Source organism: Xenopus tropicalis, chromosome 5 (genome assembly GCF_000004195.4).
Source record: "Xenopus tropicalis strain Nigerian chromosome 5, UCB_Xtro_10.0, whole genome shotgun sequence".
NCBI classification, from domain to species: Eukaryota; Metazoa; Chordata; class Amphibia; order Anura; family Pipidae; genus Xenopus; species Xenopus tropicalis.
Genome location: NC_030681.2, coordinates 162,789,652 through 162,802,660, shown reverse-complemented (window position 1 = coordinate 162,802,660; position 13,009 = coordinate 162,789,652). Strand labels below are relative to the sequence as shown.

The 13,009-nt window shown below is 53.3% G+C and overlaps 1 protein-coding gene across 1 annotated transcript; it reads left to right on the top strand.

Annotated features, from left to right (window-relative positions):
- Positions 1–966: 966 nt before the first annotated feature.
- LOC116411052 (extracellular calcium-sensing receptor-like) lies at positions 967–5,604 on the top strand. Its single transcript, XM_031902829.1, has 6 exons — positions 967–1,172; positions 1,687–1,951; positions 2,212–3,048; positions 3,462–3,680; positions 4,112–4,235; positions 4,703–5,604. The coding sequence occupies exons 1-6, from the start codon at positions 967–969 to the stop codon at positions 5,602–5,604; spliced, it is 2,553 nt and encodes an 850-aa protein (XP_031758689.1).
- The last annotated feature ends 7,405 nt before the right edge of the window (positions 5,605–13,009 follow it).

Below are 13,009 nucleotides of genomic sequence, written 5' to 3'. Positions count from 1 at the left end.
GGCGCATGTTGTATGGGGGTGCATGTTGTATGGGGGGTGCCTTGTTGTATGGGGGTGCCATGTTGTACGGGGGTGCCATGTTGTACGGGGGTGCATGTTGTATGGGGGTGCATGTTGTATGGGGGGTGCCATGTTGTATGGGGGTGCATGTTGTATGGGGGGTGCCATGTTGTATGGGGGTGCCATGTTGTACGGGGGTGCCATGTTGTATGGGGGTGCATGTTGTATGGGGGTGCCATGTTGTATGGGGGGTGCCATGTTGTATGGGGGTGCCATGTTGTACGGGGGTGCCATGTTGTATGGGGGGTGCCATGTTGTACGGGGGTGCCATGTTGTACGGGGGTGCCATGTTGTATGGGGGTGCCATGTTGTATGGGGGTGCATGTTGTACGGGGGCGCATGTTGTATGGGGGTGCATGTTGTATGGGGGGTGCCTTGTTGTATGGGGGTGCCATGTTGTACGGGGGTGCCATGTTGTACGGGGGTGCATGTTGTATGGGGTGCATGTTGTATGGGGGGTGCCATGTTGTATGGGGGTGCATGTTGTATGGGGGGTGCCATGTTGTATGGGGGTGCATGTTGTATGGGGGGTGCATGTTGTATGGGGGTGCATGTTGTACGGGGGGTGCATGTTGTACGGGGGTGCCATGTTGTACGGGGGTGCCATGTTGTATGGGGGTGCCATGTTGTATGGGGGGTGCATGTTGTACGGGGGTGCATGTTGTACGGGGGTGCATGTTGTACGGGGGTGCATGTTGTACGGGGGTGCATGTTGTACGGGGGTGCATGTTGTATGGGGGTGCATGTTGTATGGGGGGTGCCATGTGGCTCACAGTTCAGGTTGGGGTTCTTATTCCCACATTCTTTGATGATGTTTTTTCCCTGTAGGAATAAATATTCATTATTGTCCCATTGGCCGAGCCCCACAAGGTTCCTGCACTGAGGGGGCATCACCCAGAAGCCTCTATGAGAAGATTCCTGCAGGCCCTCCTGCTCCTCTGCTCCCTGGGGGAGGGACACCCCGGCCCGGCCTGCAGCCTCCAAAGCTGGGACATGGACTCATTCTCCCAACCCGGGGATGTTCTTATTGGGGGGGTGTTTGTCATCCACTCTGGCTTTGTATTCCCACGGCCCACTTTCCAGGAGATGCCCCAGCCGGCTTCATGCAAGGAGTAAGTGGTGTGTCAGGGGGTAGAACTACATGGGATCTGATTGGGGGAGGTACTTAGTGCCGACCAATGAATTGCCCACAGTATCAGCTCTATCTGTGAGACACCCCAACACATAGAATGATTATAGCCCCCCCCCAAGCCCTTATGTTCAATACAAAGGTGCTGGACTTACAGAGATAAACACAAACTGAACTATTTGCTCTTCCCATGGCCAAGTTATTCCTTATATCTCAGTTGCCTGATTTATTGACATTGAGTGGAGGGACCCTCGGGTGCCCCACACTGTTACCCCCCGTATTCACTGCCTTATTCCTGGATCATATCAGTGAGCCCCACACATTCCTTGGGAATCCCATAGAGACGGTCCTGAGACTGTTGGACAAGCAGCTTCATGTGTTGGTGCCGAGTGGATGGAGGTACCAGCGTGATTGGCCCCTGTAGGTTCCCTCAGCCCAGACTCGGATTTACTAGATATTTATCAGAGGTTCTTTATCAGTTTATTTGTGTCTTTCAGCTTCCAGACTCGATATTACCGGGATGTTCTGGGCCTGATATTTGCTATTGATGAAGTTAATCGTTCTCCTGATCTCCTACCCAACATCACCTTGGGCTTCAGGCTGTTTGACTCTTGTATGTCTGAGCTCCGGGCAATAGGTGGCGCTCTAACTGCCATGTCGGGCAAGAGAAATCCGGCTCCTGGATATGACTGCCATGAACACTCTCATGTTGTTGGGATTGTGGGAGATCTGGTCTCTGCCCTCTCTCTGCCCATCGCCAGGGTACTAGGGGTCCTACATGTCCCACAGGTACAGTGCCAGTGTCATTGCAAGTGTTGTACGGCAAGTTCTGTATTGGGCTGATGCCACACAGGGCTGATTCGGGGGGAAAACACAAGCCGAGAATGAGCCCCTATAATGGCATCAGATTCTGGGTATTGTCCTCTATTAAATGGGTCATATTCACTGGTGGAGACTGGAATTTCTTTATAGGCTTTGTTAGGGCAGTACAGTTACTACTACTAATAATGTCTCACTTACAGATCAGCCACGGATCCACCCTATCGGCACTGAGCAACAAGATCAACTTCCCCTCTTTCCTTCGTACTGTGCCCAGTAATATGTTCCAGAACACGGCTCTCACCCGCCTCGTTGGCCTCTTTGGCTGGACTTATGTAGGGATGCTGGTGGTGGACAATGATGCAGGGGAACAAGGGGGGCAGGTTATTCAAGCTGGCATAGAGAAGGCTGGCAGCTGCGTGGCATTTCTGGAGAAGATCCACTTGAGCTACTCCATGGCCCAGATACAAAGGGTGGTGGACATTATTAGGAAGAGCTCGGTCAATGTGATTGTTCTTCACAGCCCTGAGGTCCATGTGAAGGTTCTACTGGATTCTCTGTATGATGAGGAGGTGACACACAAAGTCTTCATTTCTTCAGCTTCTTTTGGACTTACACCTGGTGTCTTCTCCAGAAAGTCATGGAAAGTCCTAAATGGGACAATTGGACTGATTCCTAGCACAGGCGCCATGCCAGGCTTTGAGGAATTCCTGGGTTCCCTTCACCCATCCAGATACAATAAATACCCCTTGATACGGGCGCTGTGGGAGAAAGCTTTCAGCTGCCGGTGGCCGGGTGGGGAGATCCAAGGGAACAAGACGGACCCAGCAGTGTTCCTGCCACTTTGCACGGGGGAGGAAGACCTCGGAGGGTTGGTCCCTTCGTTATTCGAGATGAAGGACCTCAGTTACACGTATCATGCCTACCTGGCGGTATTTGCCTATGCCCAGGCTCTGCACTCACTGCTCCTGTGCCAGGCTCCCACGGAGAAGTCTCACTATGGCACGTGTGGCGATGCCAGGGACACACAACCATGGCAGGTAAATGGGAATCTAAATAGAGAACATATCCTGCCCTTATTTGTGTAAATAGTGGCCTTCTGTAGCAGAGAATAGCCCCTCCTGGGGAACTATAATTGCCCCTGTAGTTCCCTATTCACTGTGCCCCACCATGTGTCTCCGGGTATTACGGAAACTCTACCGCCGAGATCCCATGCAAACTCTGCTAATTGCAATTAATTTATTGTGCTAAAAAGGCAATTCCGTTACACCGGGCCGGGTGGAAAAAGCTTATAAATGACTCTTTGCCCAAAGGTGCCCGCGGGTGCCCAGATACATTTGAGGCCGGAGGTCTCCTTCTTTCTCAAGTCCCCCATTCACACCCATGCATGGAGGAGGCCCCACCCAATCCAAACAGCTTCTTCCCCCCAATAACTGTTCAACTTTCCCATCAGGTCCTCAACTACGTGAAGAGAACCCCTTTCCGCCCCAACACAGGGGAGCCAATAGCATTTAATGCTGACGGAGATATCCCAGCGGCCTATGAAATTGTCAATGTGCAGATTCTCAATGGCAGTTTTAATCTGGTAAAAGTGGGGAGGTTTGACCCCGAAGCCGGCGACTCCATCCTCCTTGATATCAGCTCCATACGGTGGAACGAGAGATTTAGCCAGGTGGGTACTGCCAGGGCCCAGTCTGACTGGCTGCTCATTGGGTTCAGGTTCTGTATATTAATAGAGAAGATCCGTTGTTTCCTGGGGAGTTAGGGAATGTGGGGCAGTGGGGCAGAGACGCCATAGGGGCAATTATCCAATCATTGTGACCCCCCGAATACTCATTGGGGCATCTCCCAGCCTTACTACCCCCCAAGAACATCTCCAACCAACTGCCCCATTTGTGCCTGGGAAAGTGATTGTTGGGTTGAGGGAATTCACCAATAAAATATTAAATACTATTCAGATTATACAAAGGGGCTTGTAGGGCCCCCAGCACAATCTTCTTTAGGGCCCCCCTAAATGCGCACCCAGCCATGTCCCCCTGGGCTCTATACACTGCGGGGCCCATGTGTGTGAGTTTCTGGTTCTGATCCCATGTTTCCCACCAGGTGCCCCCATCCATGTGCAGCACCAACTGCCGCCCAGGTTCCTGGAAAGCCCCCCGGAGAGGGCAGCCCATCTGTTGCTATGACTGCATCCCGTGCCCCCTGGGGGACATAACCAACACTACAGGTTTGTTTCACCCCAAAACTGCCGGGTTATTCAGGAGGAAGAGTAGAGTGAGTTGCATAGCCTTAGAGTTACAAGGGGTGAGGGTATCACTACTCATGGCACAAACACATTGGAACCAACTACAACCCCAGTCTGCACCAATCCCTAGTGCCATCAGCTCCATGCAGATCAGTGGGAGCCATTCTGGTGGGATCACTTAGTCCTACACCGACCCATTCAGCCCAACACAAGTGCCACCATGATGGAGTCCCTAGGAGATACTAATCATATGGGTTCTTCCAATGGTTTCTCCTACTGACAATGACTTGAGCAACCAGCCAGGCCTCAAGCCTATTTGTGTGTCTGTGGGGGGATTACTCATGGGGGCGCCATTGGGGGGCTCAACAAGGGCCCCGCTATATATTTCTATCAACATGTGAAGCTCAGATGACATTTAGTTGAGGAATAACAGGGCTCTCTCTTTGCAGACGCGGCCGAATGCTTTACATGCCCCCGGGACGAGTGGCCCAATGAGGAGCAGAACATGTGTGTGCCCAAAGTGATAGAATTCCTCTCATATCAGGAGCCATTGGGAATCTTCCTCGCCATCACAGTCATCATCTTCTTCCTCATAACTCTGGCCATCCTCTTTATCTTCATGAAATACCGGGGAACCCCAATAATCAGGGCCACAAACAGGGAGCTGAGTTTCATCCTCCTGGTGTCCCTCACCCTTTGCTTCCTCTGCTGCCTCATCTTCATCGGATCCCCTTCCCCAATGACTTGCCCCCTGCGCCAGACCCTGTTCATGGTGGTCTTCTCTATCAGCATCTCATCCGTCCTGGCTAAGACCATCATGGTGATTGTGGCCTTCAAAGCCACCAAAATGCACAGTCCCCTGAGGAAATGGTTGGGACCAAAGATCCCTCGTACAGTGGTGGCACTTTGCACCACGGCGCAGGTTGGCATTTGTGGGGCGTGGCTTCTCCTCTCTCCGCCTTTCCCACAAGTGAACGCAGAGATTGAGAAGCACAAACTGATACGTGAATGTCACGAGGGCCAAAGCCTTTTCTTTTATGTCACTTTGGGCTTCATGGGCTTCCTGGCAATGGTCAGTTTCTTTGCTGCTTTCCTGGCACGGAACCTGCCCGGGAGCTACAATGAGGCCAAACTCATCACCTTCAGCATGTTGGTCTTCTGCAGCGTGTGGGTCTCCTTCATCCCGGCCCATCTGAGCACCAAGGGCAAGTACACTGTATCCGTACAGATATTCGCCATCTTGGCCTCCAGCGCGGGGCTTCTGGCCTGTATATTTCTGCCCAAGTGCTATATTGTACTGCTGCGGCCTGACAGGAACAGCCGGGGGCGTATAACCAAGTTGGTCACATGATCACAGCCTACAGGGAATGGTCACAGCCCCAGCGCCCAATCACATTCACACACACTAGGGCCAGTTTTGCCAGGAGCCAATTAACCTGCCGATATGGTTTTGGGGTGTAGGAGGAACCCACAGAGACACGGGGAGACCATACAAACGCCTTGGGCCCCAGCAACACTGACAACTGCACCACTGTGCCTCCAACTGCATAATATAAGGATATTAGAACCTGACCTGTATAAAGCACTTGGCCAGTGAGCTTGCACCTCATAATGCTCGTAAGTGACTTCTAATAGCCCAGTATTGATCCTCAGAGGCCACATTACTCTCTATGTACAGAAATTGTTATTGCCCTATTGCCCCCTGGGGCACCCTACCCGATGCTGGCACCCCTCACTGTGAGTCAGTAGGGTGGTTATTAATTTACTAATTCAACCCTATAATTATAATCGCTCTTCTCTGTACTTTCTCTATTTCATTACTGCCCCCCCTTATATATTTATATATAGTGACCCCCCCTTAACTGCCCCCCCCCCCCAGTGTAACCAATCCCAACTGGGCCAGCCTTTCCCCATAACTGAGGCCCATTCCCTTTATCAGCTTAGTCGCTCTTCCCTGTACTTTCTCTATTTCATTACTGCCCCCCCCTTATATATTTATATATAGTGACCCCCCCTTAACTGCCCCCCCCCCCCAGTGTAACCAATCCCAACTGGGCCAGCCTTTCCCCATAACTGAGCCCATTCCCTTTATCAGCTTAGTCGCTCTTCCCTGTACTTTCTCTATTTCATTACTGCCCCCCCCTTATATATTTATATATAGTGACCCCCCCTTAACTGCCCCTTCCCCAGTGTAACCAATCCCAACTGGGCCAGCCTTTCCCCATAACTGAGCCCATTCCCTTTATCAGCTTAGTCGCTCTTCCCTGTACTTTCTCTATTTCATTACTGCCCCCCCCTTATATATTTATATATAGTGACCCCCCCCTTAACTGCCCCCCCCCCAGTGTAACCAATCCCAACTGGGCCAGCCTTTCCCCATAACTGAGCCCATTCCCTTTATCAGCTTAGTCGCTCTTCCCTGTACTTTCTCTATTTCATTACTGTCCCCCCTTATATATTTATATATAGTGACCCCCCCTTAACTGCCCCCCCCCCAGTGTAACCAATCCCAACTGGGCCAGCCTTTCCCCATAACTGAGCCCATTCCCTTTATCAGCTTAGTCGCTCTTCCCTGTACTTTCTCTATTTCATTACTGCCCCCCCTTATATATTTATATATAGTGACCCCCCCCTTAACTGCCCCCCCCCCCCAGTGTAACCAATCCCAACTGGGCCAGCCTTTCCCCATTACTGAGCCCATTCCTTTATCAGCTTAGTCGCTCTTCCCTGTACTTTCTCTATTTCATTACTGCCCCCCCCTTATATATTTATATATAGTGACCCCCCCTTAACTGCCCCTTCCCCAGTGTAACCAATCCCAACTGGGCCAGCCTTTCCCCATAACTGAGCCCATTCCCTTTATCAGCTTAGTCGCTCTTCCCTGTACTTTCTCTATTTCATTACTGCCCCCCCCCCTTATATATTTATATATAGTGACCCCCCCTTAACTGCCCCCCCCCCCCAGTGTAACCAATCCCAACTGGGCCAGCCTTTCCCCATAACTGAGCCCATTCCCTTTATCAGCTTAGTCGCTCTTCCCTGTACTTTCTCTATTTCATTACTGCCCCCCCCCTTATATATTTATATATAGTGACCCCCCCTTAACTGCCCCCCCCCCCAGTGTAACCAATCCCAACTGGGCCAGCCTTTCCCCATAACTGAGCCCATTCCCTTTATCAGCTTAGTCGCTCTTCCCTGTACTTTCTCTATTTCATTACTGCCCCCCCTTATATATTTATATATAGTGACCCCCCCTTAACTGCCCCCCCCCCCAGTGTAACCAATCCCAACTGGGCCAGCCTTTCCCCATAACTGAGCCCATTCCCTTTATCAGCTTAGTCGCTCTTCCCTGTACTTTCTCTATTTCATTACTGCCCCCCCCCTTATATATTTATATATAGTGACCCCCCCTTAACTGCCCCCCCCCCCCAGTGTAACCAATCCCAACTGGGCCAGCCTTTCCCCATAACTGAGCCCATTCCCTTTATCAGCTTAGTCGCTCTTCCCTGTACTTTCTCTATTTCATTACTGCCCCCCTTATATATTTATATATAGTGACCCCCCCTTAACTGCCCCCCCCCCAGTGTAACCAATCCCAACTGGGCCAGCCTTTCCCCATAACTGAGCCCATTCCCTTTATCAGCTTAGTCGCTCTTCCCTGTACTTTCTCTATTTCATTACTGCCCCCCCTTATATATTTATATATAGTGACCCCCCCTTAACTGCCCCCCCCCAGTGTAACCAATCCCAACTGGGCCAGCCTTTCCCCATAACTGAGCCCATTCCCTTTATCAGCTCAGCTGTGTAACTGATTAATACCCTGTTTCTCAGTCTGTGACACCATACTGCCCGGCTACAGACTGGGGAGGAACCGGATTGGCTGGCTGCCCCAGTGCACTGTTGGGAGAGAGGGGGCGTTCCTGGGTTTGGATCCAAACATCGGGGGGGGGGGCCAGCAGCTTATAAAGGGACCCCTGTTGGTTTGCCAGACTTGAGACAGAGAGACCCAGTGAGCAGTGAGTGTAGGACCAGGACTGAACTGGGAAAGGGTATTTCCCCCAGGAGGGGAGTGTGGGACTGAGTTCCCGGTAGCGAGAGAGAGACCGAGCCGGGAGCGAGAGAGAGACCGAGCCGGGAGCGAGAGAGAGACCGAGCCGGGAGCGAGAGAGAGACCGAGCCGGTAGCCAGAGAGAGACCGAGCCGGTAGCGAGAGAGAGACCGAGCTGGTAGCCAGAGAGAGACCAAGCCGGTAGCCAGAGAGAGAGAGACCGAGCCGGTAGTGCGCGAGAGAGACCGAGCCGGTAGCCAGAGAGAGAGAGACCGAGCCGGTAGCCAGAGAGAGAGACCGAGCCAGTAGCCAGAGAGAGAGAGACCGAGCCGGTAGCCAGAGAGAGAGAGACCGAGCCGGTAGCAAGAGAGAGAGACCGAGCCGTAGCGAGAGAGAGAGACCGAGCCGGTAGCAAGAGAGACAGACCGAGCCGTAGCGAGAGAGAGAGACCGAGCCGGTAGCCAGAGAGAGAGACCGAGCCGGTAGCAAGAGAGAGAGACCGAGCCAGTAGCCAGAGAGAGAGAGACCGAGCCGGTAGCCAGAGAGAGAGAGACCGAGCCGGTAGCCAGAGAGAGAGAGACCGAGCCGGTAGCCAGAGAGAGAGAGACCGAGCCAGTAGCCAGAGAGAGAGAGACCGAGCCAGTAGCCAGAGAGAGAGAGACCGAGCCAGTAGCCAGAGAGAGACCGAGCCAGTAGCCAGAGAGAGAGACCGAGCCGGTAGCAAGAGAGAGAGACCGAGCCGTAGCGAGAAAGAGAGACCGAGCCGGTAGCAAGAGAGAGAGACCGAGCCAGTAGCCAGAGAGAGAGAGACCGAGCCGGTAGCCAGAGAGAGAGAGACCGAGCCCGGTAGCCAGAGAGAGAGAGACCGAGCCGGTAGCCAGAGAGAGAGAGACCGAGCCGGTAGCCAGAGAGAGAGAGACCGAGCCAGTAGCCAGAGAGAGAGAGACCGAGCCAGTAGCCAGAGAGAGAGAGAGACCGAGCCAGTAGCCAGAGAGAGAGAGACCGAGCCAGTAGCCAGAGAGAGAGACCGAGCCGGTAGCCAGAGAGAGAGAGACCGAGCCGGTAGCCAGAGAGAGAGAGACCGAGCCGGTAGCCAGAGAGAGAGACCGAGCCGGTAGCCAGAGAGAGAGAGACCGAGCCGGTAGCCAGAGAGAGAGAGACCGAGCCAGTAGCCAGAGAGAGAGAGACCGAGCCGGTAGCCAGAGAGAGAGACCGAGCCGGTAGCCAGAGAGAGAGAGACCGAGCCGGTAGCCAGAGAGAGAGAGACCGAGCTGTAGCGAGAGAGAGAGACCGAGCCGGTAGCCAGAGAGAGAGAGACCGAGCCGGTAGCCAGAGAGAGAGACCGAGCCGTAGCGAGAGAGAGAGACCGAGCCGGTAGCCAGAGAGAGAGAGACCGAGCCGGTAGCCAGAGAGAGAGAGACCGAGCCGGTAGCCAGAGAGAGAGAGACCGAGCCGTAGCGAGAGAGAGAGACCGTGCCGGTAGCCAGAGAGAGAGAGACCGAGCCGGTAGCCAGAGAGAGAGAGACCGAGCCAGTAGCCAGAGAGAGAGAGACCGAGCCGGTAGCCAGAGAGAGAGAGACCGAGCTGTAGCGAGAGAGAGAGACCGAGCCGGTAGCCAGAGAGAGAGAGACCGAGCCGGTAGCCAGAGAGAGAGACCGAGCCGTAGCGAGAGAGAGAGACCGAGCCGGTAGCCAGAGAGAGAGAGACCGAGCCGGTAGCCAGAGAGAGAGAGACCGAGCCGTAGCGAGAGAGAGAGAGACCGAGCCAGTAGCCAGAGAGAGAGAGACCGAGCCGGTAGCCAGAGAGAGAGAGACCGAGCCGGTAGCCAGAGAGAGAGAGACCGAGCCAGTAGCCAGAGAGAGAGAGACCGAGCCAGTAGCCAGAGAGAGAGAGAGACCGAGCCAGTAGCCAGAGAGAGAGAGACCGAGCCAGTAGCCAGAGAGAGAGACCGAGCCGGTAGCCAGAGAGAGAGAGACCGAGCCAGTAGCCAGAGAGAGAGAGACCGAGCCGGTAGCCAGAGAGAGAAACCGAGCCGGTAGCCAGAGAGAGAGAGACCGAGCCAGTAGCCAGAGAGAGAGAGACCGAGCTGTAGCGAGAGAGAGAGACCGAGCCGGTAGCCAGAGAGAGAGAGACCGAGCCGGTAGCCAGAGAGAGAGACCGAGCCGTAGCGAGAGAGAGAGACCGAGCCGGTAGCCAGAGAGAGAGAGACCGAGCCGGTAGCCAGAGAGAGAGAGACCGAGCCGGTAGCCAGAGAGAGAGAGACCGAGCCGTAGCGAGAGAGAGAGACCGTGCCGGTAGCCAGAGAGAGAGAGACCGAGCCGGTAGCCAGAGAGAGAGAGACCGAGCCAGTAGCCAGAGAGAGAGAGACCGAGCCGGTAGCCAGAGAGAGAGAGACCGAGCCGTAGCGAGAGAGAGAGACCGTGCCGGTAGCCAGAGAGAGAGAGACCGAGCCGGTAGCCAGAGAGAGAGAGACCGAGCCAGTAGCCAGAGAGAGAGAGACCGAGCCGGTAGCCAGAGAGAGAGAGACCGAGCTGTAGCGAGAGAGAGAGACCGAGCCGGTAGCCAGAGAGAGAGAGACCGAGCCGGTAGCCAGAGAGAGAGACCGAGCCGTAGCGAGAGAGAGAGACCGAGCCGGTAGCCAGAGAGAGAGAGACCGAGCCGGTAGCCAGAGAGAGAGAGACCGAGCCGTAGCGAGAGAGAGAGAGACCGAGCCAGTAGCCAGAGAGAGAGAGACCGAGCCAGTAGCCAGAGAGAGAGAGACCGAGCCGGTAGCCAGAGAGAGAGAGACCGAGCCGGTAGCCAGAGAGAGAGAGACCGAGCCGGTAAGTGTAACAATGTAAAAAGCCACGATGGTCACTGGACCCCATTGGTTGGGAATATTAGATAATTACCAGTCTATAGAGGGCGCCATTCAAGTTCATCTCAGTAAATGAACACACGGTGGGTTCCCTGACTCTATGGGGCGCATAAAAAGTTGTATAATAAAAGGCCTTTGAAATTAAACATGAGACCCAAATTTTTTTTTAATTAAATCATCTATACGTCTTCTAAATGGATTTAAAAATCTGAGCTGTCAATCATATATTGCCTGCCCCGCCTCTCTGCCACAGGCATAGAGGCGGGGCAGGCAATATATGATTGGCAGCTCAGATTTTTCATAACAGTGACTTTAACTTTCCATTCAGCCCTTCCTATACATCACCCAGATGGCAAATACATAAGATTTCGGGGGGATACAAAGCTCCGCCTTAATAACAGTGCAAAATGGCGCCGGCCTGTTGGCTGTGACTACTAATTCCAAGACTGAAGGGAAAATAAATTCAATAATTGAAATAGTGTAAGTAAAGTTTATTTTGCTCTGCTGACCTGATTCAAAAGGATTTGGAATTATTTCTTGGGGTGACAGGTCCCCTTTAATGGCGTACATCAGGGGCCTATTTAACCCATTCCTGGAAGAGGACATGTCCCTTGTAGAAGTGCAAGAGGCCATTGAGTCCCCAGCAGGGGCGGCGGCCTCCCGGTGCAACTATACAATAAACATGCTGGCGCCATTACTTATAAAGACCTATAATGAGGCCCTAAAGGAGGGTCAGTGACCCCCATCTATGTACCAAGCCACCAGGGATCCCACCCTAGCAGAATCATACAGGCCAATATCTTTACTTACAGCCAATGTAAAAATCCTGGCCAAATGACTGGCCAACCGGCTCAAGCCAATCATAGGTACTGTTATCCCCGACGACCAACTTGGCTTCATGCTGTCGGGTAAAACGGCCGCAATGAATATCAGGAGATTACTGCTACATCTAACACTCTCACATACAAACTCAGGGCAAAGAGCCATTGCGGCTCTCGATAGAGCCAAGGCCTATGACACGGGCGAGTGGCCCTACCTATGGAAGGTACTTGGCTAGTTTGGGTTGGGCAGGACATTTGCTGCCTTGGTTAGTTTGCCCTACAAATCCCCCACTGCGTCCCTTAGAGTTGGGTCAGACGACCCCCATTATACTAACTTGAGGCACTCGGCAGGGATGCCCCCTGTCCCCCCTCCTGTTTGTAGACAGCACCCCAATATACACGGCTGGATATCCCAAAATCCACTGCCAAGCCGCAGTTCTATGCAGACGACACCCTTACTTACCCCGGGGACAGAGGGCAATTTAGCCGAACTAATTACTGAAGTATCGGCTCCATTTCAGGGCTAAAGGTCAGTCAAGCTGCTCTTCCAAGTAGAACAGAACCAGCCCCACCATATTCCCACTCCCCATAGCAAACCAGTTTACCTGCCTAGGGGTAGAAACATCACTCCCTATATCCACATACTATGGCTTACACCTGGGCCCAATGCTGAACTGGGCGAGTGCTAAATGTACAGCCAGGAGCAACCTACCAGTAGGACCAGTAGGACCAGTAGGACCAGCAGGACCAGTAGGACCAGCAGGACCAGTAGGACCAGCAGGCCCTTCGAGCCGCATTCAACCCATCAAAATGTTCATCCAACCTAAGATTATGTGCGCTCTGTGGCCCCCGCCATTGGCTCCCCCAAAACATTCTGTAAGAAACTGGATACCAGTAGGAGAACATGTGGGGAGGTGGCCGCCCCCGGCTAAGCCTATTCCATTTAAAAAGGCCCAAAACTAATGGAGGAACGGCCCCCCCTGATTTCCAAATCTTGTATTCGGCCATGCAACTGTTGCACCCCAGAGGG

What these genes read in the sequence shown, in the direction of transcription:
- LOC116411052 (XM_031902829.1), top strand. Translation starts at nt 967, where the DNA reads ATGAGAAGATTCCTGCAGGCCCTCCTGCTCCTCTGCTCCCTGGGGGAG. An exon ending in CAGCCGGCTTCATGCAAGGA is followed by an intron (nt 1,173 to 1,686) that starts GTAAGTGGTGTG and finishes TGTGTCTTTCAG; the next exon opens with CTTCCAGACTCGATATTACC. An exon ending in GGGACACACAACCATGGCAG is followed by an intron (nt 3,049 to 3,461) that starts GTAAATGGGAAT and finishes CTTTCCCATCAG; the next exon opens with GTCCTCAACTACGTGAAGAG.